This window comes from Cyprinodon tularosa, unplaced genomic scaffold (genome assembly GCF_016077235.1).
Source record: "Cyprinodon tularosa strain WSP-4 unplaced genomic scaffold, ASM1607723v1 ctg560, whole genome shotgun sequence".
Taxonomy (NCBI): Eukaryota; Metazoa; Chordata; class Actinopteri; order Cyprinodontiformes; family Cyprinodontidae; genus Cyprinodon; species Cyprinodon tularosa.
Window position 1 is genome coordinate 125,818 of NW_024039297.1, and position 23,113 is coordinate 148,930.

At 43.1% G+C, this 23,113-nt stretch overlaps 2 protein-coding genes and 1 non-coding gene across 6 annotated transcripts; 1 reads left to right on the forward strand and 2 right to left on the reverse strand.

Moving 5' to 3' along the window:
• Positions 1-1,426: 1,426 nt before the first annotated feature.
• Positions 1,427-1,508, reverse strand: trnas-uga. Its single transcript has one exon. It is a non-coding gene; the product is annotated as a tRNA-Ser (tRNA).
• Positions 1,509-2,571: 1,063 nt separating this feature from the next.
• On the forward strand, positions 2,572-7,913 carry thoc6 (THO complex 6). The gene is made up of 13 exons (XM_038305612.1): positions 2,572-2,730; positions 3,749-3,840; positions 3,922-3,986; positions 6,181-6,284; positions 6,540-6,577; positions 6,657-6,705; positions 6,788-6,859; positions 6,925-7,027; positions 7,101-7,150; positions 7,227-7,289; positions 7,356-7,466; positions 7,536-7,664; positions 7,743-7,913. The coding sequence occupies exons 1-13, from the start codon at positions 2,716-2,718 to the stop codon at positions 7,821-7,823; spliced, it is 972 nt and encodes a 323-aa protein (XP_038161540.1). The 5' UTR covers positions 2,572-2,715; the 3' UTR covers positions 7,824-7,913.
• A 3,788-nt stretch (positions 7,914-11,701) lies between these two features.
• On the reverse strand, positions 11,702-22,696 carry med15 (mediator complex subunit 15). Of its 4 annotated transcripts, XM_038305683.1 has the most exons (19): positions 22,526-22,696; positions 21,391-21,484; positions 21,179-21,230; positions 21,067-21,090; positions 20,762-20,926; positions 20,389-20,606; positions 17,269-17,340; positions 17,041-17,220; positions 16,844-16,942; positions 16,650-16,763; positions 16,386-16,501; positions 16,181-16,311; positions 15,958-16,092; positions 15,193-15,256; positions 15,045-15,111; positions 13,560-13,717; positions 13,317-13,483; positions 13,100-13,198; positions 11,702-12,063 (listed from the first exon to the last, which is right to left on the reverse strand). In XM_038305683.1, the coding sequence occupies exons 1-19, from the start codon at positions 22,591-22,593 to the stop codon at positions 11,927-11,929; spliced, it is 2,160 nt and encodes a 719-aa protein (XP_038161611.1). In that variant the 5' UTR covers positions 22,594-22,696; the 3' UTR covers positions 11,702-11,926. The 4 variants fall into 4 exon arrangements, with proteins under 4 accessions (XP_038161611.1, XP_038161608.1, XP_038161609.1 ...); XM_038305680.1 differs by lacking the exon at positions 17,269-17,340 and having other exon boundaries at positions 17,041-17,199; positions 20,563-20,606; XM_038305681.1 differs by lacking the exon at positions 17,269-17,340 and having other exon boundaries at positions 11,927-12,063; positions 17,041-17,196; positions 20,563-20,606.
• Positions 22,697-23,113: the final 417 nt, after the last annotated feature.

Here is a 23,113-nt window from a genome sequence, read left to right on the forward strand (position 1 = left end):
ATTTCTACATCTGTAGAATGGGGCTGTTTTATGCGTTTTCTTCTCACTTCAAAAGGGGCCCCTTCCTGTATTTGCCTAGGGACTCAAATTTCCTACATTCACCTCTGGAATTAATGTGACATCTTTATTGGTGCTTTGAAAGTTAAATGATTTATCCTGTTTCCATCCTCTAGACCTCAGTAAAGTCTTTACAGTGAATAAATCCTAAATGAATGAATAAATGTGATGTTAGAGAGGAGAAAACACTCATACACAGGAAACCTGCAGAAAGAGGCTTTAGGATTCAAACCATGTGGGGCCAAGATTTATTTTATTTTAACCCCAAATAAAAGTGGATTTCTGCAGAAAACATTGAAACACTTTTGTTTAGTTAGTCAGTTATTAGCTAAGTCAGTGTAAATAATAAAAAAAAACACTCAAATGAACAAGGTGATTTCAAGAAATGAGTAAAATGTGTATTTATGCACACAAACGCCAGTAGGACATTTAAAAGAATAAACAGAGATATGAAGACTTACTGAGATTTATGGTCATGGTTAAAAAGTCAAACTGCTGCTGACAGGAATGATCTGCGATAGCGCTCATTGATGCAGCTCAGGTCTGCTCCCCGGGCGCCGCACAATGGCAGCCCTTTGCTCCCCAAGGGGAAGGCTTAAATGCAGAGGTAAATTTCTCCAATAAAGTTCAACTTTTATTATAAATTATTAGGTGCAGCAGTGTGGAAGAAGAGGGGAGTTTTTCCTCTCCACTGTCATTACATGCATGCAGAGAATCCTGTAAAGTCAGTGACTGAATGCAATCGGATGGTTTTCTTTAGAAAACGTCAAACCTTTAATTACTTGGATCATCTAATTGAATTTTCTCTGGAAAGTGACCTTAAATGAAAAGGTAAAGTGAATTTTCATTTATATAATTAACATTTAAATGTGAATCAATATTTTATTTTACTTAAGGATTAATAAAGTTTTTCTTTTTTTTTTTTATTAAATTGAATTTGAGCATTAGAAATTATATTTATTCTGCAAACTCTTGCAGCTTTTCGTCTCTTTTCTCTGCGACAGAGAATTCCATGGGTCAGGACTCAACAGCACCACCTGGCGGCAAAAGATATTAACTCCATCTGCACTAGTCAGTATGTGTCCTGCCCACTGATCTCTATTTATTCACCATATCTCAGTTAATAAAGTAAAATATCGTGGTTTTATTTTTTAATAGGACCTGTCATTTAAATCACATATCAAAGAGGTTTTTAGAATTTCCTTCTTTCATCTGCGGAAATTGTGATGAAATTCCGTGAACACATTCTGTGTCCTTCCTTTGCCGCAGCTACAGTTTTAATAATCCACTGTGATATAAAATAGATGTGATAAAATAGCTAAACTTAAACACAAATCTTGCATCAGAATCAAAAAGGAATTCCTCTCTGCGCTGCGAGCAGGGTTCGAACCTGCGCGGGGAGACCCCATTGGATTTCAAGTCCAACGCCTTAACCACTCGGCCATCGCAGCACGCAGCGGCCGGAAGGTCACGTGGTATATTATCGCACACATATTTATTGAGGCTGTTGATTTTCTATCTGGATCGGAACTCTGTTCGGAACTCTGTTCGGAACTCTGTTCGGATTTACGGCAGCGGGCTGTTTCCGTAAACTAAAGAAGGGAGTGGTAATATCAGCCTAGCTCCACTAGAGGGAGCCATATCTACAGATCAGAGTTAGCCTGACCGTCTCTTCATCACTTATTCAGGGTATTTAGGATTAAGTTATTGGAAAATTAAATAAAGAAATAATTCTGAATTCATAGGAGACCAGTTTTCTTTTTTAGATATCCTGAGATTCAGAGCAAGTAACTATATTTAAGTAAACCCCCTCTGTAAGGATCAATATGCCTTTGATAAAAATGAATCACTCATTTTTACTAATTACGTTATTTTGGTGATTATTAGTACTATTAACCGAAGGTAGATATGAGGGTCTAAACTAACTGACCCCCTCAGGAAATTTGAGCTTCTTTGTTTTTTTTTTAAATTATTTACACTGACTTAGAAAAAAAAATGTTTTAACGTTTTTCTGTTGAATTCCACTTTTATTTGGGGTTAAAATAAAATAAGTCCATTTGCTGCACATGTTCAGAAAGGTCCAAACAGACAGCAGCAAACCATTTGAAAACAAACGATGCAAAGATGCCAACTTAGCGCTTTAGTCGCTATATTTAGCCACTTTTCAGACCCCTCTAGCACTTTGATTTCTAAAAAGCTCCTAGCGCCAAATCTACAGACTAAATAAAAATTTATCTGCGTTAAAAAAGTGAAAATCTAAACAGGTTTTATTATTTTTAATGTCTTTTAACTGTAGAAATCATTCCTGCTGTCAATGTTTTCTGAGAAAGAATAAATAATAATCATGATATTAAAAGTGTGAATAAACGGAACAGATCCATACACGGTTTTAAACATTTTTTTTTATTCGAAAGTGTTTTATATCTTATGACCTGAGGGGGCAGCAAAGCTTTAAATGTGCCCAGAGCGCCAGAAACCAAAGAAAGAAGAAGCCAGACTGCTGGACCCCATGTCCCAGAATGCCGTGCCGTGGTGCTGACGTCATAGGTCTGCGCCCGCTTCGTGTGTTTCCCTCCGGTTGCTCTGTTCGGCTTCCATCCGTGTTCCTCTCTTTTTTCTGCTCCAGTTTTCCAGGAACCCAGCGGACCTGAGGCCAGGATGGGCCCCGTAGAGGTGAGCTTAGCTCCGATCAACATTTCTTCCTGTTTCTTTATGATCTCCGGAAAAATTAGGAAACAGAAAATCTCAAACCGGCAGCGCTGCTTCGGGTGATCTTTAGGGCGAAATAAATGACTATTTAAAATATATATTTTTTCTATTTTCACTGAAGATTATCAAAAAGCTCAATTCTGATCATTTCTGTTTTGTTTTTGTTTTTCTTTTCTTTCTGAGCTCAGAATTCTGATTCTAAACGAAATAACGGATTCTGTTTAGAAAACAATGAAAATAGGATTTGTTTAATTATTATTGAAAAATAATTTATTCTAATTAAATGTTTTTAGCCCTTCGGCGTCAGGTTAGTTTTAATGTTGAGTTCGGGCTGATTTCAGATTAATTTAGAAGTTTTATTTTGATGAAAACCTGTTGGATCAAAGGACGAACAGCACTTTGTTGCTGCAGAGTCACGTGACTTGATTCCAGGGACCTGATTGGAGCCGGGTGGTAACTGAGCATGCGCACTTGACCAAGCTCATTAAAGGCTTCCTTTTATTGTTTTAACACATTTCTACAGAATAATTATTCAAGAAAAGAGATCAGAGGAAATAAATGTTAGAAAAGCTAAACCGGTTCGGTCGGATGGTCTGATGATGAGATTAAATTTCTTCTTAGATTAGAGATTTTCTTAGAAATTTCTTTTTAGAAAAGGTTGATGAGAAAATGATTCCGTTCCTCTGATCAATCAATCAACCATGGCGGATTCTCATGGACTCATCTGGGAGCTGCTGAACACTTTTATTTTATTTCAGGCTCAGACAGAGCGAAGAAGAATCGACTTCTTTCATATTTCTTCTTTCATTGTTAGTAGGAATAATCAGATCCCAGCCGAAAACGTCAGAAACTCCCGTCAGAAACCAGATCCCTGTTCGCTGCGTTTCTCAGCCGTTTCCTTGGAAACGAATGACTAAGTGATGAAAAAGCTCTTTTTCCGACGTGTTTCTTCCTCCTCATCGCTCCTTCTCGTCTGCTGCAGCTGCTCCACATGACGGTTTTCTCCCAGAGCTTTTCTCCCTGCGGACGCTTCCTAGCGGCGGGGAACAACTACGGCCAGGTGGCCTTGTTCAGGTGAGACCCGACAGATGTCACTGAGCCGCCCTCAGCAGGGGCTCTGGCCTCATCCTGCCTCTCCCTCTGCTGTGCTTTCAGCCTGGCGGCAGCCCTCAGCCCAGACGCCACGGCGGCCAATCAGAAGCCTGTTCTGACGTTCAAAGGTGCGTTTGATTCGTGTTCCTCCTGTAGGTCTGTCTGTCGGGAGGTGAAGGTTTACGGGTGATAAATAAATTCCTCTGAGTCGACCAGAACACGGAAGAACAAAAAAGTTTCCTGCTGGAGATAAAACTACGTAAAAGTTTTACAGATTTAAAACAAATTTACTTTTTCTTAAAGTTGAATATAAAAAAATTACAATTAAAAAAAGTTTAGCTGCTTAAGTTGAAATTTTCTAATAAATTTTTTTTAAGAAAATTTTATCTGCGTTAAAAACGTGAAACTCTAAAGAGGTTTTAATCTTTTTATTATTTTTAATTTCTTTTAACCGTAGAAATCATTCCTGCTGTCAATGTTTTCTGAGAAAGAATAAATAATAATCATGATATTAAAAGTATCTTAAACCATTTTAAATAATGCGTTTAAATGCGTATTTATTTTTATTCAAATAGAGAAAACTTTATTAATCCCAGATAGAAATTAAACAGCAAACTTTATTGTAACATTTCAGAACCTGTTTAAAGATTAAACATTTTTTTCTTCTTCTGTCCGTTTAATCACTAAAGTCTTTTGTCTTAAAATGTTTTCTGGTGTAAAAATCTGTAAAAATATTTATTTGTTTGATTTTATTATCAAACCAAATTAATTGATTTAAACAGAGGTTATTTTCTAAAAACTCAGGTTCTTTTTTAAGGCTGCTGTTAAATAGTTTATTAACTGATTCATCTAAAAAAATATTATTGTATCAAATTTACGTGACTGAATACTATGATGGAGTATTAGGGCCAGGCTAGAGATTTTTTAATCTTTATTCTCATAAAGTCGCAACAAGAATAGTCATAAAATTATGAGAATAGTCATAAAATTACGAGAATAAAGTCGGAACATTATGAGAATAAAGTCGCTACGAGAATAGTCGTAAAATTACGAGAATAAAGTTGCAACAAGAATAGTCGTAAAATTACGAGAATAAAGTTGCAACAAGAATAGTCGTAAAATTACGAGAATAGTCATAAAATTACGAGAATAAAGTCGCTACGAGAATAGTCGTAAAATTATGAGAATAAAGTCGGAACATTACGAGAATAAAGTCGCTACGAGAATAGTCGTAAAATTACGAGAATAAAGTTGCAACAAGAATAGTTGTAAAATTACGAGAATAAAGTCGCGAAATTTTGAGAATAAAGTCGCAATGAAAATAGTCGTAAAATTACGAGAATAAAGTCGAGAAATTATGAGAATAAAGTCGCAGTGAAAATAGTCAGAAAATTACGAGAAAATAGTCAGAAAATTACGAGAATAAAGTCGCAAAATTTTGAGAATAAAGTCGCAATGAAAATAGTTGTAAAATTACGAGAATAAAGTTGGAACATTACAAGAATTAAGTCACAACAAGAATAGTCATAAAATTACAGGAATAAAGTCGTAACAACAATAAAGTCGTAAAATCATTAAAGTAAAGTCGTAATATTACATGAATAAAGTCGTAACGAGAATAGCTATAAAATTACGAGAAACAAATCGTATTTTATACTGACTCTTCCCAGAAGCCCTTCCTTCCCTAAAATGAGGAATGTGGAGCATCATGGGAAGTTCTACTTTAGCAGGAAATCTTTTAGCAGCAGCATCAAACTGGGCAGGATGTCAAAGTGGACTCTGGTTGCTGATTGGTGGAGCTGGTCTGATGTCATTTGCTGGGCGGAGCTCCAAGCTTTCTTTCTGAAACAGGTTGTTGTTTGATGACTTAATTCTCGTAATATGTCAACTTTATTCTCGAAATAAAAATAAAAACTCTCTAGCCTGGCCCTAATACTCCGTCATAAAACACAGAAAAGTATGAAAACCTAAAATAAAATAAAAAATCCATAAAATGGTAAAAACAGAGTGATGAAAGCTTTGATCGGTGAGAGGATCTGCAGATTTACAGACAATTAATCTGAAATTAAAGTAGATTAATTTATTATAGTTCAAGTTTATTCATGTTGTTCTGAGTTACCATGAATCCTTTATTTTAATAATCGATTTTTCATCGTCGCTTCAGTTCTAGTTTGCTTGTTTCTGCAATTCGTTCTGTTTAATGTTGAATCTATTAACGCCTGAAGCAGAAACGTTCAGACGGTTGTTTTAATGAGAACCGAAGCGGTTCTGAGTTCTGATTGGATCCCAACGAGTCTCAGCGTCCCGCCTCCTTCCCTGCAGCTCATGAAGGTCCGGTCTTCAGCCTCCTGTCCAATGATGGCGTCCTGCTGAGCGCCGGGAACGGAGAGGTCAGCGCCTGGAGCTGGACCGAACTCATCAAGAAGGTAACGCCCGCCCCCTACAGAAAGCCGTTAGTGCCAGAAACCAGTGCTGCTCCATCCGGTAACGGATCAGAACCTCTGACCAGGAGAGGCTGCGCAGTCGTCCGCGGTGCAGCCGTGATGTAAACAGTTGTGTTCGAGGACCGCAGGAAATCTGATTCTTTTGAAAGCCTGTTAGGGCGGCGCTGGTTTTTGGTGACTGACGACTTGCCATAGCGCTCAGAACCTTTGGCAGTGACGAACCTGGTGTCTCCTCAGAACGTGAAGCCGCTCTGGACCAAGAGGCCCGACTACAAGTGAGGATGACTGCGGCGCTCGCCGTCCGCCGGTCGTCAGGGGCGACAGCGTATCACGTCTCTGTTGTGTCTTTGGCAGGTCGGGTCTGGAGATCCCAGAGATCAACTCCATGGCCATCAACCGTCGGGTGAGAAGCAGAGCGTCCGAGTAGACGAGGGGGGCGGGGCGATAGGGGGCGGGGCGAGTCTGACGGTGTTTTCTGTCTCCAGGACAACAGCCTGGCGGTCGGCGCTGGAGACAACAACGTCCACATCCTGGACCTGGAGCACGGAGCCTTCAAGGTGCGTCAGCATCGTCTTCTTTTCCTGCAGCCAATCAGCCGTGTCTGATCATCCCCCCCCCACAGGCCACGCTCCAGGGTCACACTGACTACGTGCACTGTGTGTGCATGCGGGAACGGGAGGCGGAGCTTCTGTCAGGCGGAGAGGATGGCGCCGTGAGGATGTGGGGTGAGTATCAGCCGCCTCCATCGCCAACAGATGATAACGATGATGATGATGATGATGATGATGCGTCCTTCAGACAGCCGGACGGGTCAGTGCGTCCACCGCATCGAGCTCTACAAGTATGAGGTGAGTGGCGAGCGGCCGAACAGAACCGCACGGTTCCTCGCAGACAGAACCGAACCAAACCCGTCTTCTGTTTCAGAGCTGCGCCAGACCTCAGTACGGGAAGTGGATCAGCTGCCTGACCACCGACTCCGACTGGATGGTAAGTAGTCACCTGGTTGCCAGGGCGACCCCCCCGCCGCGTTCTAACGGCCTGTCTGTCCTGCAGCTGTGTGGAGGCGGGCCGTCTCTTTCCCTCTGGCACCTGCGCTCCCTGTCCCCCACCTCCGTCTTCCCTCTGAGCGGCTGTCAGCGCCAGGCCGTCTTCCACCAGGACATGGTGAGAACCGCCCGGACCGAGTCCAGCCAGCGGGCCGCCACGCCACTCACCATGTGTCTTTGTCTGTAGATCCTGGCCGCCGGCGACGGCGCCTTCGTCTCCCACTGCCTGCTGGGAGGAGAGGTCAAGGCCCAGATCCCGTGCACGGCGCCGAGCCTCAACACGCTGCAGCTGAACACCAGGAGCTCTGAACACCGGGTGGGTCCCTGAACGTGGCGCCGGCGGTCTGGTCCGGTCCGGTCCGGTCCGGTGTGCTGACGGCTGTTTGTGTTACAGATGCTGACGGTGGGCGGCGGCAGCAACCGCATCGACATCTTCACCAACCTGTCCTACAGAGCCTTCTCCCTCAGCTTCTGACCCGTCATCCGGACCGCTTCCCAGACTGTTCTGATGAGGCGTAGAACCTGAAGCCCAAATAAAACCTGATCTTTTCTTATATTTCTACAACCGCTGGTTCTGTGTGTCTGTTTACGGCAGCCCGTTACGACCCGTTCTATCAACTGGACTTGAAACCGATTCAGAACCGCTCCTTCAGCGAGCGGACTGGAACCCAGCTGTCCGTTTCCTGAGAAGCTCTTTCTCCAGGATCCAGGAGCAAAGCGCTTCAGCCTGAGAGGCGTCTGCATCAGAACCACGCGTTTCAGGAAGTCCTTTCAAATTAAAGCTCAAATAACAGAAAAGCAGAGATCTGAACTTTCAAAATAAAACTCCAGAGTTATATAAAGCAATGAAACGAGAAGCTCCCTAAATGTCGCAGACATAGAAAAAGAAGCATAGATACAAAAGGCAACTGTCAACCAGCTCCACAGGCGGCCCCGTCCAGGAAACACACAGCCAGGCAGACGAGCTCCGAGCCAGCTCCCATGTCAGAGGATGAAGAGAGCACATCCAGTTAGTCACAGTCAGAGAAACAGGACTACACTGGAAAACAGGCCGATCTCCAACATCTAGATACAAAGGTGTTGATGGCAGCAGCACAGCTGATATTTCTCTCCATCATTTGATGTAGAGATAACGAAATAAACAAATTAACCAGAGCAGGAAACAGGAAACACCTTCAGAGGTTAGCAGCAGCTAAACGCTGGCAGATGTTTACATCCATGTTCCTCCATCATAGAAACACATGATCCAATCTATGTCAATATTAAAACAGTTTAGATTTTTATATTCAGATTAAATTACAACCATTAACAGATCTATTCTATATAGATTTCTATAAATCTGAAGCAGCAACATAAAAAAATACGTTTTATTCTCATTAAACGTCCAGATGAATGAAAAATAAGCTCTCAGGGCATCAAAATAATCCGTCCTAAAGTTATAGTAAACAATATTAGGAATATATTTTCACGATCCTAAACCTATTTTCTATTCATAGACACGGCTGTGCTTTTTTATTTAAATAAGCTTTTATTATTTAGACAGGATATAAATATAAAATTTAAACTTAATGTATATTTAACTTTTTCATGTTCTGATAATTTTCCATTGTAGAAATATAACAATAAAAATGGCCTCCACATCGATGGTTCTAGCAGCATTAAAGCTGGTGTAATTATGGGCCCCAAATTCCTGGTGGCCCCCCTGCTTCCAGGACTCGGTTGGGTTGGGCTTTAGTGTCGGGGACTGAGGCAGGTGGGCTCCAGTGGGCGGGGCCACAGGTAGGCCTGTCGGGCAGCTGCAGCAGCTTGGAGGTCATGTTCCTGTGGAGCGTCTGCCCCTGAGGAAGACCAAACCAACCTCTGAGCCTTTTAGAAACACCCAGAGCCGAGCGGCTGACTATGGAGGAAAGTTTGTTCCATTATTCCATCCAGCAAAGAGAACATTTTGTTTGTTGAAATATAAAATAAAAAAAAGTAAAAGCTTTCTGTAGCACTTTAAATTTTAAATGACTTGTATTTATAAAGCGCTTCCCGAATCAGGAGAGAAAAAGCTAAAAAATAATAAAACAGCATAAATATTAGGGGTGTGCATTGGCACTGCCCTCACGATTCGATTCCGATTCACCAGGTAACGATTCGATTCAATTCGATTCTACGATGCATTGTGATGCATCAAAATCCCATTGACTTCGTGAAATCCGAAATGTGCCCAGATATCCGCTTTCCAAGCTTTTGGTGCGTTTTTAATTAGGCCTACCCGTCTATCACGGTCATCTCCCTCCGCCTCAGCCATCTTGATTGTTGTTGGTATGCCCACAGAAGTAATTGAAACATCACAAGTTGTCCATTTGAGGCCAGAAAATAAACAGTGACATAATCGATTATGGCACGTTGCCGCATCGATGCTGAATCGTGCATGCCCCGCATTGCAATGCAACGCTGAATCGATTATTGTTGACACCCCTAATAAATAGGTTTAAATTTAATAATTTTCTATATTTTTTTTGCCACCAGGAAACAGAAATCTTCCCAAACTGCAAAGCTCTCGTCTTCATTGCCAATCCAAACGCTCCGTTCCACCAGAAAAAAATGTTCCTAGGTCCAGCTGACCAAAGGAAACTCAATCTGAAACAATAAATAAAACAGAAAAAATAATAATAAATGAAACTAAAAATGAAAAAAGTAAAAAATAAAACATCACAAAAAGACAAATTTATTCTCCAAACCTGTTTTGATTAAAACTTTTTCCAGAATTTAATTTGTAGTTTGAATTTAATCAAATTTTTAGTTTACAAAATGAGTTTTTTTTTTTTGTTATTTACTAAACATTTGGCAGCAATAATGGAAGGAACTGTCCGTGGTACTGATCCAGACTTTTTTTTTATATATAACTTTATTTGGAACAGTAACAATGACTCAAACAATACAGTATAATAAAGCATAGCATAAAGTCAATCATACCTTCTAACACTTTTCTTCATATTTTTTTCTTTTCTTTCAAGTTGCGAGGTAAACAAATGTTTAGTTTATGCACTTCAGAGAGAAAAAAAAAAATCGAAATCCAAAGATATCTATAATTACATATGTAATATAACAGAATTATAATGAAAGATAAATGAATAAATAAAAATAATAAAAAAAAAAATACAAAACACACAAAAAAAAATTAAAAAAGCCAAGTTAGCATCATTCTTTAATTTGTATGGAGGGATTGCTGAAATAAATTAGAGAGGTGATATGACAAACTTTTTGCTTTTAGTTTCTGAATTTTGTCCAAGGAAATGTTTATAAGATGGATCTCCTGTTTAAATTCAGACCAGATCGGTTTAGCTTTTCCAAATCTGCATTTATGTATATAAACTTTTAAAGTGATGATAATGCTATTAATGAGATAATATTCATCTTTTGTTTTCAGATAAAAAAAAACATATAAGACAGTCTGTAATGAGAAGGAGGCGTGTTTATGAGTTTACTAGTCAGTAGAGAGCAAAGATTCACACAATTGTTTGATAGGTTGACAGCTGACATCTATTAAAGCAATAGCTACACCTGAACAACCATTTGTTCAATGACTAAAAACCATCTTATCTTCACTGTTGAGTCTAAAATTTCCCATGGGTGGATTCTGAGTGCGTCTCTTAAAGAAAAACACATTTAGCCTTCTGATTTTTGCAGAATAAAACTACAGCTTTACGCTTAACAGAGTCTTTGATCCCTCTCACCTTAAAAGAAAAAAAAGATCAGTCTTTAAATTAAGTCCTGACTGAATTATGAACAATAACAAAAAAACCAAAGAATATATGTTAAGTTCTAGGAGGCAGAGCAGCAACACTTGAGAAGAGTCCCTCTAACAGTCCAAAGAATTAAATTTCTCCATCTATTAATGATCAAACCTCTCATACTGATAACACTTCAGCCTGTAATACGCTTTCCTTGGATGTAGGCAGGGATCCTCTGAATCCCGCAGCCTTACCCTCTGTAGCCTTACCCTCCGCAGCCTTACCCTCCTCCCTTGCCTTCTCCATTCTTGGCCGCAGTGCCCGCCTGGGTTTCCAGTCCTCCTGGTTCAGATCCTCTGCAAACCGAATCCCTTCTTCTTTGCAGATCCTTGATGCTTTAGTTTGCTTCATCTCTTACATTTCCTTTATCAAACAGGATTATTATTTGTTTTCTGCAGGTCTCCCACTCTATGAACTACATCAGTGGCATCTTCCATCTTTTCAGGCTGGTCAGGGAAAATCCTGCTTAGCAGCTCAACAACTTCAGCCTTAAGGTCTTCTTTCTTTCTCTCCCTGCTCTGCTTTATAAACCCGTCTGAACTGAACACTGAGGAACCAGAGAAGGAGAACGACATTTGGCTTCATGCTGGAACTGATTTTATTCATAAAAAAGAAACATTTATAGGATAAATCTTCACTCATACTGTTCACTTTTTAAACGTCTGTGACAGAAAAACGACGGACGGCGCGTCGTGGAGAAACATCTGCGATGAGCAGCAGCCAGTCATCCTTCCAGGACTCGGTTGGGCGGGGCTTTAGTGTCGGGGACTGAGGCAGGTGGGCTCCGGTGGGCGGGGCTTCAGGCAGCGGACAGGCAGGCCTGTCGGACGCTCTGGGCCCAGGTGTTGAGCAGCTCCGTCACAGAGTGTTTGTCGGGCAGCTGCAGCAGCTTGGAGGTCATGTTCCTGTGGACCGTCTGCAGGAAGCCGTTTGCACCTGAGGAAGACCAACACAACGCTCAGATCTTCATCCTCTGAGCTTTTCTTTAATGCTACATTTGGACCAGAAACGCCACAGGCAGGAGGAGCAGCTAGTTTACACGCAAAGTCAATGGTTGAACGCGCATCAAGACGCAGCAAAAGGTCCTGCGGCGTGTTACAAGCAGCAGCTGCTGGACGCGCCACATCGACCAATCAGAGAAGCTGATCTGGGAGCTGGCAGGGAGTCAGACGCAGCAATGATGATGCAGAGCGCTATGATCACTCCTCTGAAACAGTTTATTAACGCCTAAATTAACTTCAAATGTAGAAACCTGCCGGCAGAATATGTTGGCTTTTATTATCCTGCTGCCTGCAGTTTGTAGCACAGACCTGAAAAACGCTAACATCTACTTCCAGCCGCCACCAACAGGAGGGGAAAACCCCCGAGAGGCGAGCGGGCCTGAGGCAGCTGCTGCTGGGGATTCCCAGTGACAGCGCAGCGCCGGTATGTCTACTGATGGTGGTCAGATGGTGGCACCAGCGTACAGCAGCCTGGCTTCCGTCAGTGAGCGCCAGGGCAGCAGTGGCTACAATGTAGCTCACCACCATCAGTGTGTGCGTGAATGTACTGGAAACCTTTTTCCTATTTTATTTTCTCTTCTTTTAGAGATTTTATATTTTATTTTTTTCCAGCAGGACACAGATATCTTGAAAAGGTCTCGTCCTCAGGCCAATCCAAACACTCGCTTTTGACCAGTAATAATGTGTCTAGGTCCAGCTGACCAATAGAAACGCTTCACTCTGGAGGAAAGCCCGCCCCCAGAGATGAGAGAAGGTCAGTTAAAAAGAACGCAATTTTTCTGAAACTCAATCGGAAAAAAAAATAAAAAATTGAAATAAATAATAAAATAAATGATTTTTTTTCAGTTTAATAATTAGACTGAATTACTAAATTACAACATTTAGTAATTTACTAAAAATAAAATAAACATTTGGCAGGATTAATGGAAGGAACTGTCCTCGGTACTGATTGGGACTCTGTGGCTCCTCACCGTACTGATCGCCATCGTCGGCCCAGTGGGGACTCTGGTCCGGATAGTCGGCGGGAACGCTGAGCTGCAGAGGAGGAACGCTGGGAAGGTTTTTATCGTCTGATGGACAAAAAACAAAACAGAGATGAAAAGCAGCAACGTTCGGATCCAGCAGCTTCCAGAAGCTTTTCACAGGAACCATCAGGGCAGCTTTGATCAGCCAATCACAGCGTCTCACCTAACTTGCAGATCAGGTGCACCGTGCCGTTGTTGCTGCAGAAGGACGGGTCCAGATTAACCAGGAACTTGATGTCGAGGCGCGCCACCTCCCCCTGCAGGATGTCTGGGATGGTCTGCCTCTCGTCTTCCTCATGCTTCCTCTTCCTCCCGCAGATATTAGGCCCCCTGAGGAGCAGATAACGGGGGTCAGACACAGACAGGGCGAGGCGAACCAGTGAGGAGCAGAAGGAGAGAGGCATACGTGATGGGCGGTCCGTGGATGGCGCTCATGGCCGGAGCGAAGGTCCGGTACAAGGAGTGGTTGAAGACTGGAGAGCGAATGTTGGCCATGACTGCGTCCAGCAGCGGCTGACACAGATACTGCTGCTTGGTGGGCACCGGAGGAGGGGGAGGGGTGGGCTGAAACAGAACCGAGAACAGTCTGAGGTCCAGTCAGACAAACACCGTAAGTTCTGGTCGGACTGAAGCATCAGATTCTGATGGTTTAAGATTAAAAATAAGGAAGTGATAAATTAAAACCAGGATCAATTTAGACGTCAAACATGGACGACGCAGGAGACGAGAACCCTGACAGGGCTCTTATTTTGGAAAAAACCCTGACAGGGCTCTTATTTTGGAAAAAACCCTAATCGGGCTCTTATTGTGAAAATATCCCTGACAGGGCTCTTATTGTGAAAAAGTCCTGAGGACGCTCTTATTTTTGGAATAACCCAGACAGGGCTCTTATTGTGAAAAAAACCCTGACAGGGCTCTTATTGTGAAAAAAAAACCCTGACAGGGCTCTTATTGTGAAAAAAAAACCCTGATAGGGCTCTTATTGTGAAAAAACCCTGACAGGGCTCTTATTTTTGGAAAAACCCTGACAGGGCTCTTATTGTGAAAAAACCCTGACGGTGCCCTTTTTTTTGGAAAAACCCAGACAGGGCTCTTATTGTGAAAAAACCCTGACGGTGCCCTTATTTTTGGAAAAACCCAGACAGGGCTCTTATTGTGAAAAAAAACCCAGACAGGGCTCTTATTGTGGGAAAAAAAACCCAGACAGGGCTCTTATTGTGGGAAAAAAAAACCCAGACAGGGCTATTATTGTGAGGGAAAAACCCAGACAGGGCTATTATTGTGAGGGAAAAACCCAGACAGGGCTCTTATTGTGGGAAAAACCCAGACAGGGCTCTTATTGTGGGAAAAACCCAGACAGGGCTCTTATTGTGAAAAAAAACCCAGACAGGGCTATTATTGTGAAAAAAAACCCTGACAGGGATATTATTGTGAAAAAAACCCAGACAGGGCTATTATTGTGAAAAAAAACCCTGACAGGGCTGTTATTGTGAAAAAACCCTGACAGGGCTCTTATTTTTGGAAAAACCCAGACAGGGCTCTTATTGTGAAAAAACCCAGACAGGGCTCTTATTGTGAAAAAACCCCAGACAGGGCTCTTATTGTGAAAGCCTGGCTTTGGGCAGAGGCCCAGACGCTGCGTGGCGGCGCTGATCGGACATAATTGGCCTAATGAACCTCTTGGTTCCATCGTCTCTTCTGGATTAAGTCTCTGATTTCTAATAATCATGATGGATTAACTTCACTGCTGTTTTTTATTCAGCCCGTCAGACTGGAGCTAATGATCCTCTCTGTCTTCATGCAGCAGCGAAGAACACGATGGACCCGGATTCAAAGCTCTTCATAGATCCATCAAACACAGAGTGGGTGCGGACGGCGTGGCTCTTCTTACCACGGCCATGTCGTTCTTCAGTTTCTCCAAAGCGATTTCACATTTCTGCAGCGTCTTCAGGGGACACCTGGAGGTCAGAAGAACAAAGAGGCCGAGAGTTGAAGCGGCGTCTCTGAGTGGGGAGGAGCTGCGGGTTTCCAGACGCTACCTGATGTTGGGGTCGGTCAGGATGTTCAGCAGACTCTTCATCTTGCTCAGGTCCTTCTTCCTGTCTGTCAGCAGAACCACAAACATTCACTTCAATTAAACATTAAATTTATCTTCATAATAAACAAAGGAATTTATTTTATGTTAGATTGCAGAGCAGCAAGACAGAAACTATGGAGATAATTAGACACTAAAGTTTGTTCAAAAACAATAAAAAAAAAAAATTGAAAACTTAAAAATATTTAAGTTTTTATTTAGTAAAAAAAAAAAAAAGGATTCAAAATAAACCCCCCCCAAAAAAATTATGATTCAGATTTAACTAATGATTTTAAACAATTGACCCCTCAGCATGGGGGCGGGGCTTAGATGAGCCGGGGTGTGGAATGACGACTGATTGAATAAAATAATCTGTGGGAACTGTGGGAGCAAGAACTGTCTTTAAAGCATCATCGACAGCCGTTTCTGTCGCCGTACGACTTTATGAATAAAGTTTGGCATCATTTTCAGTCACTGCTGAACGATTTTTATCAAAGTAAAGAGGAACCATCGGCATCATCAGCTCAGACCAGTGAATCAGCTCATCCTTTTAAATCAAGGTTTTTAAGTCGCTTCTATTTCCTACGGTCCCTAAATACATCAGATGGGAATATTTTCCATTTATGGAGTCGGACATAAAATCTGGTTTCTTTAACATCGTTGGGAGATTTTCGTGCTGCTGAGTTCAGGGTTTCCTCAGAAGAAGATCCGAGGTTAAAAGGTCGCTCACCTTCGTTCTTGTCGATCTTGTTGATCATGCGGCGCAGCGGCTCGATGTATTTGGACAGCTGCTTCAGTTTCTCCATGTACTGCTGCTCCTCCAGGGACGTGGCTCCAGCTGGACTCATGGCTGAGGCAGGGTTAACTGTGTGCGGGGAGAGGGTGGGGGTCACATGACCTGCAGCCCTGGTTCTGGTCCAACCTTCAAATCTCAGAGGATCTTTCTGGGTTACCTGGAGTGTTCAGGGGTCCGGGGGAGGCCACGCCATGGTTCTGCTGGGGGGTTCTGGAGGTGACAGGGCTGGGGGAGGGCTGAGGGGACGGGCTGGGCTGGAAGCCCCCTGGAGACGGCGTAGGACCGGAGCTGCAGGGAGGAAACGGGAAGAGGTTTAATGAGCAGCGGCGGGCGGCGGCGAGGGGAGTGGGCTCTGAACATACCTGACTGAGTTGGGCTGGGAGGAGGGGGGCTGTGGAGAGGGCTGGGGGGGAGGCAGCATCTGAGGTGGGGCTACCTGCACAGGTGAGGGCGATGACATCATGGGATGCTGCTGACCCTGTGGAGGCAGAGATGAGACTAAACTGGTTTCCAGTTTGCAGATCTGGTCCAGATGAAGGCGCTCAGATCAAACCAGAACGCTGCTGCTGGTACAGACTGCTAGGAAGCTGCTGAGAAAGAGGCGGAGCTCAGAGCAGAACACCAACCTGCTGGGTCATCATCTGACCTCCGACCCCGGGGGCATTGTTAGGGGGAGGGATGGGGGAGTTCAGAGGAGGCCGAGGAGGTCGAGACAGACTCTGCATGGAAGCACGGATCATCTTCAGAGGGAGACAAACAGACGTTAGCGGACAGGAAACGTTGGCCGGCCACCAAACTCCGGCTTCTGCAGAGCTCTCACCTGTCCAGGTACGGCGGCTGCTGCGGCCGCAGCGGCGGCTGCATTCAGCTGCGCCTGAGTCGCAGCCTGCTGGGCCTGCTGCAGCGGCATTGCACGAGCCTGCGGCGTTCAGAGAGCAAAGCATGCAAGCAGAGGAGAGGAGAGTGAGCCGCAGCGCAGCAGCTTCTGCTCGGATGGTGCAGAGGATCAGAACTCACCTGGAAGGCCTGCATCTTCAGGTGCTGCTGCTGCTGCTGGCTCAGAGAGTTGATGGGAACAGACTGAGCCGTCATCTGACCGGCCAGAGACTGAGGCACCATCCCAGCCTGCTGCTGGGAGTGTGGAGGCATCTGTCCAGACTGAACCTGCTGCTGCTGCTGCACCATCTGCTGCATGGACTGAACCTGGACCTGGACCTGAGCCTGAGCCTGAGCCTGGGCCTGAGCCTGAGCCTGAGCCTGGGCCTGCTGCTGCTGCTGCTGATGTAGCTGCAGCAGCTGCATCCTGTTCTGATGCATCTGCAGACACAGGAAACAGCAAACGCTGAAGGAGAGGAAGGATCTGAAACATTTGGTCTATTCAAAGCATCCAGACGTCTCACAGCTTAAATGATTTACTGAAACACAAACACTGAAACACTTTCATTTCAGCCCTAAAGTCCTGAGAGCCACAGATCTTCCGGATCTAAAATTGCTAATATAAAACGGCAGGAACCCGTTTGCACCACCAGATGGCAGTGTTGCTCAATCTTTAACCTAAAATTAAAAGAGTTTGATTTTGGATCTAAACTGATCTATTCCTCTAGGATTTGGTTCAATTCTTGCATTAATCTGCATCCCAGGAGGCAGCCAACTTACCTGCTCTGCGCCTGCACTGTAAACATTGTTCCCACACCTCGGCTAACGTCAAATATCAAGCACTTTCAAGGACCGAACCAATTCCAGGACCAACGCCTACTGCAGCATTAACATCCAACCGATATGAGCTGCAGCTCCGCCTACGCAGACATGAGCCAAATAAAAATGTTTCATGTAAACATAAAATCAGAATGTTTGATAACGTGCGTTTATATAAAAGTTACGGTCCGATTATTTTAGTTTGAGTCTGAAAATATTTTCATCAGATGGTTAAACTTTGAAATGCAATAAAATACTGAATGACATGAAGGTGTTCATGTCATCGTTCTGATTGGTTAGAGTAGATGTTGGTATCAGTTACACACGGATACGTTTAGTGACGGCGAGGTCAGGCTTTGGCTTAAACAAACTGCCATTTCCTCCGGTAAGGTTGGCCTTTTCAGGTCAATCAGCTAATCTGCAGAGAAACAAGCTCTGTGTTTCAGCTAAAGCCTGACGTACGGAAAATCTGGCAAAAACTGGATCAGTTATGTTTGGTATAAGTTATGAGCACGATGAAGAACGCTGGAACACGCTGGCCAACGTCACATATAGCAGGTACTTTGAGAAATTTTCAAAACGTCCCTCCGTATGCCAGTGTCTGCCATCCTTGGACCATCAGTTCCAGCTCAGTTATCTGATGGTTGACATCCGTTCATTCTAAGTTACTCATACAGCAATCAATAAGTAACTGTAATCTAATGCTTTTTAATGCTCTTAGAAATAATTTCAATGCCATCATCAGGTACCCATGACTAATATACCATATTTTCCTGACCATAAGGCGCACCGGATTATAGGGCGCGGGTTTTATATACCGGTACATGTCCTCTACTACGTTTAAATACCTCTGCTGCGTATTTAAAAATAGAGCGGGAGCAAAACTGAGTATGTTTGTGCTTTGTTCATGTATTTATTACAAAGTATTAATCAAACCCATCAAAGTCATCATCCTCTGTTTCTGAATTAAACAGCTGCGCTAAATCAGACATGCTAATTTCCCCTTCTTCGCTGTCAGAGTCACTTTCCGTGCAGCGCGGCTCCTCGGAAATGATGCCGGCTTTTGCGAAAGCTCGAACAACAGAGCCAGCAGACACGTTAGTCCAAGCATCTACAATCCATCCGAAAACGGTGGCGTAACTTGCTTTGCCTTGCAGCTATATTTGCTGTGATCAGTGGGAATAAAGTTGTTTTAATATGTTTTTCAGTGGGAAAATCCACCTTAAAACTGGATAATAAAAGCCAACATATTCTGTCGGCAGGTTAAGTTAATTTAGGCGTCAATAAACTGTTTTTCAGAGGAGCGATCACAGATATGTGTATCATCAGCGCTGTGTCTGTCTCGCTGTCAGCTCCCAGATCAGCTTCTCTGATTGGTTGATGCGGCGCGTCCAGCAGCAAAACTCCAACTTTTCCATCTCGACAGCAGCAGTGCGTTGGCGGCGCGTCAGATGCTTAAACGCTCCCGACTCGCTGCGCCTGCTGCTCAAAACGCGCTGCGGGACCTTTTGCTGCGCCTATAGCGCGTCAACCATTGACTTTGCATGTAAACTCGCTGCTTCTGCTGCGTCCGGTTCACACCGATGTCGAGCGGTTGAACAGCGAGCACAGCGTTCATTTGTTTCACCATGTTTTTCACATCAGCTGTGAGATGGGCACGCATGGAGTCACAGATTAACAGAGATGGTGATGAAAAAAACACCTGGTCTCCTTACGTTCAGCCACTCTTTCATCATCTCCTCAATGAGGTGGTCTCAAAAGTCCGCAGTAAAACACACATAGGGCGCGCCGCACATTTTGAGGGGAAAAAAGATGTTTATATGAGCCTTATAGTCGTGAAAATAGGGTATAAAAAACATGGCAGAATCCTTTGTAATTGTTTAACTGTCGACAGGCTGCAGTCATGTCGTTTTTTTTAGCCATTTTTGTTGAAATGAGCATTTTCCCCATTCTGTAGCTTTTTCTCCACATTGAGCTTCTTTTCCAAACATTCTGCTTAACGATTAACACATGGAGCCATTATACCTGATTTATCTAACAAAACTATTTATAAACATTTTTTTAATAAAGCATTTTAAATGCCACGATAATCACATGTAATGTATTTTAATGCAAATTAAGGCCTTAATTTAAAAAAATATTTAATGATTTTTAATGACCTACAGATGCCCTGTCATAAGTCGTGGCGTCTAGCTTCTCTAAAACCTCGGAGTAACTTCTCCTCCAGACTCATCATAGGGTGAGTGTGATGGATCCTCCCTGCATTCACGCCCACCAACAAACTTCCTAGCAGCTCAATCTGCTTTCTTTTTATCTATTCTTTTATTTTTTTGGGGGGCGGGCGGCATCATCGCTGCTCCAGAAGCAATCAGCTTTACCTGATGCTTGGTAATGCCCATGAAATGATGCTCATGCAGGAACCAGGGTCAACATTTTGGACGGTCGTGTTCTAAATGATGAAGAAGCTAAAATTCATACATTCATCTAATTTAGAGAAAACAAAAAACCTTCATTGATTAATCAGAATCAGATGAGAACCGTTGAATCTAGGATGAAGGAAACAGGCGGCAGACATTAGAAACTCATCGGCGCCCAAACATCATCAGAACCTGCAGTGCATCTGAGACCAAGTTCTGAAGTTATTCTAGTTGTGATCCAGATGAGGAGTACCTGGTTCTGCTGGTGCTGTTGGTTCTGGGCCTGCTGCTGCTGCTGCTGCTGCAGCTGCTGTTGCTGCTGCAGCACCCTGAGCTGCTGCTGTTGCTGCTGGAACTGCTGCTGTTGCTGCTGCTGTTGCTGCTGCTGCTGGAGGGCAGCATTCTGCTGTTGCTGGAACTGCTGGAACTGCTGCTGCTGCACCATCTGCTGCACCGACATCTGACCGCCCACTGCCAAGGAAGGAGGGGGAAGGAATGACCCGGTTCTGAGCCCGGAGCCTTTCTGGAGTCGGCTCAAACACACAACATGCCTAAGCAGAAAGGGAGCGCGGCCCGTTCCCACGCAGCCTGCATTCACAAAGCGCATCAACAGGAAACACACTCACTGGCTTGTGGGTTTCCAGACACCCCGGCCATGGCATGCTGGCCTAACTGCATCTGCCCCATGGCCCCCATGCCCCCCACCGCAGCGCCGGGGGGCCGAGGCCCCATGCCAATGGCGCCTGGGCCCCCTCCAACCCCTGTCAGGTTATTCAGGGCATTCATGGGATCTAGCAGAGGGTAAACAACAGACAACATTATGCAGCTCCAACATGCACAGCAGAAATCATGAGCGCCGGGAATCCGGTGGAGACGGTTCCGGGTCAGAACACGGCCAAGAACCCCTGAGAGACAGCAAAGCTCCACTCACCGGGTGCTCCCATGGCCTTCTTATCTGGAACACAAAGTCATCAGTCAGTCAGTCTACATGCTTCACTTCTACAGATTCTGATGAACAGCAGGACAACCAAAGTTTAACTCACGGATGTCTCTGAAGTGGATGATGAGCCTCGCTACCAGAGAGAGATATTCCTCCTAAAACACACAACAGGCACCATGGAGGATCATTTGTCTCTTTCTGCAGCTTTACTCACATTAGATTGATTCTCACAGGAACAACAGCTTTTAGCATAAAAAAATATAAACAATGACACTTTCCACCAATCTGTCAGCTTCATCTCCTGACGTGACTCACTCTGCTCTTGGCTTTGAGGAAGACATGGTTCTCCATGTCGGTCCCTGACTTGTGTGTGGTGTTTCCAGATCCAGCCTTTCTCATGGCATCTTCACTGAGAACCAAAATAACAGATCACACCTTAAAAACACGCAGAATATTCTACCAAGGGATCCTAACTAAATGAACATCTCTGTTGGATAATGAGATGTTCATTGGAAAACTCTTCACTGTGATGTTATTCTAATACATTTTACTAAGGTCCACATCTGTGTGACCATTTTTTATATGATCGTTTTGCTGTAAACATCAGAATTTCCCCATTGAGGGACAATAAAGGGATTTTCTATCCTATTCTAACAGGTTCTCTGGGAGACAGCTCTGGAATAAGAGAAAGAATTAAGTTATTCATAACATTTGCAAAAATAATAATAATAAAATATGTTTGATAATATTTTTAAGACAGTCCTAAAAGGAGCATTTTTTTTTTGTTCCTAATATTTAAATGTGAAACATGAGAGAAGGGCTTCCTGTGATTTAGGAGGAAAATGCTGAAAACCATCAGTTGTTCTGAGTAAAAATTATTTCAGCTGAAAATGTTTTTAGTCATTAAGTTGGTTTAGATTAAAAGCCCTGTTTATATTTTCAGTCAATTAATCATGACATAGAAACCAATGAAAGTGTAGCACTGAATAAAAACAAGCACAGGAATGTTGATAAAAATCTACAGTTTAACAAAAATGTCCAGTTACGATTAAACATAAGATTGTTATTCATTATAATTCTTAGTTTTTCTTCTAAAAATGAATATATATTTCGGATTAACACCATAACAGACTCCTCTGTTGGAATTTATAAAACATGAATTAGGATGTGAAGCTACTATTTATAGCATTGATTAGCCACAGCAGCTAAACATGCTAACTACTAAAACTGGTCTGAAAACAACACTTTTATCTCTGAAATTAAAATCCCAATAAACGCCTTATTTGTTCTCTTAGAACAAGTTTAAACAGAGTGAGATGAGAAACAAGCTGATTCTGAATTGTGTAAGTTAAATCTAGACCGTTTATGTCTATTAGCGGCTAGCTAAGCTAATGCTAACCTAGCCGATAGAAACAGAACGAATTAGGAAAAAGAGAATCAAATTTCTCACATCTGAGCAACGACTTTCTGTCGGAACTGAGGGCTCCTCCACTCGCTGTCGGCCGCAGGGACATCCATGGCTGAAGAATGACCCCAAACGGAGGAGTTATTTCTCGGATCGGAGCTTTTCTTCTTCTGTCTTCCGCTACAGGAATAACGCTGCCGGCGGTTCTTCTTCCTCTTATTATTTATTTTTATTGGCGGTTGGCAAAAAACGTTAGGTGAGCATTACCGCCACCAACTGGTATGGAGTGTGGACTACATGGCAGAAAAAAAAAAATAAATAAATAAAAAAAAAAAAAAAAAAAAAAAAAAAACTATACCCTATTATACAACCTAATCTGTTTCAAAAATTCAAATATAACCCGATATCCTCTGCTTCCTGATTCCTTCTGCAATAAATCGACAATGTCAAGTTTCATTTTCATGTCACTAAGTTTCCTTATTAACCTGTTTCTCTGTATCGAATATTTACTACAATTTAAAATGACATGTTCCACAGTCTCATCTTCCCCACAGTCACATTTCCCTGTCTGATGTTTCCCTATCAAAAATAACGATCTATTCAATCCAGTGTGTCCTATTCTAAGTCGAGAAA

Bases quoted from the DNA above. Each gene is read 5' to 3' on its own strand.
- thoc6 (XM_038305612.1), top strand. The intron at 7,467-7,535 runs GTGAGAACCGCC...CTTTGTCTGTAG, and splicing joins CCGTCTTCCACCAGGACATG to ATCCTGGCCGCCGGCGACGG. The intron at 7,665-7,742 runs GTGGGTCCCTGA...TTTGTGTTACAG, and splicing joins CCAGGAGCTCTGAACACCGG to ATGCTGACGGTGGGCGGCGG.
- med15 (XM_038305683.1), bottom strand. From the start codon at position 22,593: ATGGATGTCCCTGCGGCCGACAGCGAGTGGAGGAGCCCTCAGTTCCGA. The intron at 20,607-20,761 runs GTGAGTGTGTTT...CTTCCTTGGCAG, and splicing joins GTCTGGAAACCCACAAGCCA to TGGGCGGTCAGATGTCGGTG. The intron at 16,093-16,180 runs GTAACCCAGAAA...CCCCGCACACAG, and splicing joins CGGACCCCTGAACACTCCAG to TTAACCCTGCCTCAGCCATG.